Raw genomic sequence first — 1,602 nt, 5'->3', positions numbered from 1 at the left:
CGATAATATGCATAAACACTTACTTTCTTAAGCGAATGTCAACGTGCGGTTTTCTAGGTTAAACATCACGCCATAGCAGTAGTAGAGAAAATGAAATCACAGCGCAAATTTTGTAAGATAATAAAAAATACAGACGACCTCGTTTCGTAAATTGGACATATCTAGACAGTATATAAAAAGTTCGAAGGCATAGTGACCTCCTCGAGCGATTCCCCCCCCCCCCTGAAAAAAAGCCTTTGGTGGACACAAGAAAAAATGCACACATAAACACATTTTTGCTTTTATATTATAGACTAATGGGGGGGATACCTGGCGTTGTCCGGGTGTTTGGAGGTGTGTGTGTGTATGGGGGGGTTGATCAAAACAACCCTGTTTTTTTTAAAAAAAAAAAAAAAAAAAAAAAAAAGTTTGGAGGTGTAAAGAAAAAAAAAATTTTTAGTCGGAAGGTAGGCTTGAACCCCCGAAGCCTTGACGCAAAGGTAGAAACGAAATGGAAAAAGAACCCTGAGACCTAACCATCTCGGCCGCGAGGAGAGAGGAAGTGATAGGTGTCTTAAGTTAACGTTTATAAAGTGAAATTGACAGGTGCGAGAAAGTTAAGTCGCGTGATGTTTGACCTAGTTTCGCGCTAGAAGCCAGTTTCTGTTTTTCCTGCCCCATGATTCGCTTTTTTTTATACTGAAAAGCGTTACGAAAAATATCTGGAAAATAGCGGGTAAATGTCGGGCAAATTAAAAATAGACGCGACCCCTGGTCATAACTCGTAGATATTTTGATTTAAACATTATATACAAAGTTTTAAGGAGTGAGCCGACCGAGAAGCCCGCCGAAAAAAAGCCTTTGGCGGACATACATAAAAATACACACACACACATTTTAACTTTTATATATAGAGACTAGCGGGGGTATTCGGCGTTGCCCGGGTGTTTGGGGTGTGTATGTAGGAGAGGGTGACCCTGTTTTAATATTAAAAAAAAAACACGATGTTAAGAAAAATTGGAAAAATCAAAACAAAGTAAAACAGTGAACAAACGTAAAAAAAGAAGAAAAAATAGGTGTAAAAGAGGGGAAAAAAGCTCGAACCCTTAGCAGTGCACGCCTGTGGAACTCTGTTCCGTTTGCCTGTTTCCCACCTGACTACAACTTGGATGTCTTCAAGTCCAACATAAACAAATTCCTGATGAATCGCCTCCTTTAGTAAGACAATTTATCAAATCTCCAATACTAACGATTACTATGATACGATCTCATTGATTACTGTACACGCAATAACCCTTATCCCCGAGTGGCTTCTGGACCTTGATAAGTGGTGGCTACCATGTAAAAAAAAAACAAAAAAACTATTATGCATATTAGTATATTTTCAGTCAAATGTTTTCTCCAAATCCGCAAAAACAAAATACAGGTTCTTATTCGTACCGAGGTACTTTTTTACAATTACTTTCTTCATGTTTTTTTTTCTTCTCTCTTTCAGAATGTACGATGCCAGTCGAGGTGAGTACAGAATACGGGATTGTCTTCCCTTGAATTAAATTTTGATTATCAAGAGTTACGATCTTCGTTTTCCCAACTAATTTTTAGGTATAATTTATTTGGCACTTG

General features: G+C 37.9%; 1 protein-coding gene across 1 annotated transcript in view; it reads left to right on the top strand.

Annotated features, from left to right (window-relative positions):
- Nucleotides 1-1,474: 1,474 nt before the first annotated feature.
- The window catches only part of LOC145270592 (density-regulated protein homolog), a gene marked incomplete at its 5' end in the record, with an annotated part of 23,156 nt that continues 23,028 nt past the window's right edge, over nt 1,475-1,602 (top strand). The window contains 1 exon segment of the mRNA XM_080126220.1: nt 1,475-1,494. Coding sequence (XP_079982346.1) covers nt 1,475-1,494 — 20 coding nt within the window.

Source organism: Euprymna scolopes, chromosome 46 (assembly GCF_053919585.1).
Source record: "Euprymna scolopes isolate OS-2025 chromosome 46, ASM5391958v1, whole genome shotgun sequence".
In the NCBI taxonomy this organism is placed as follows: domain Eukaryota; kingdom Metazoa; phylum Mollusca; class Cephalopoda; order Sepiida; family Sepiolidae; genus Euprymna; species Euprymna scolopes.
Note: the sequence above shows the minus strand (reverse complement) of the source record. Positions and strands in the feature narration are given on the sequence as shown.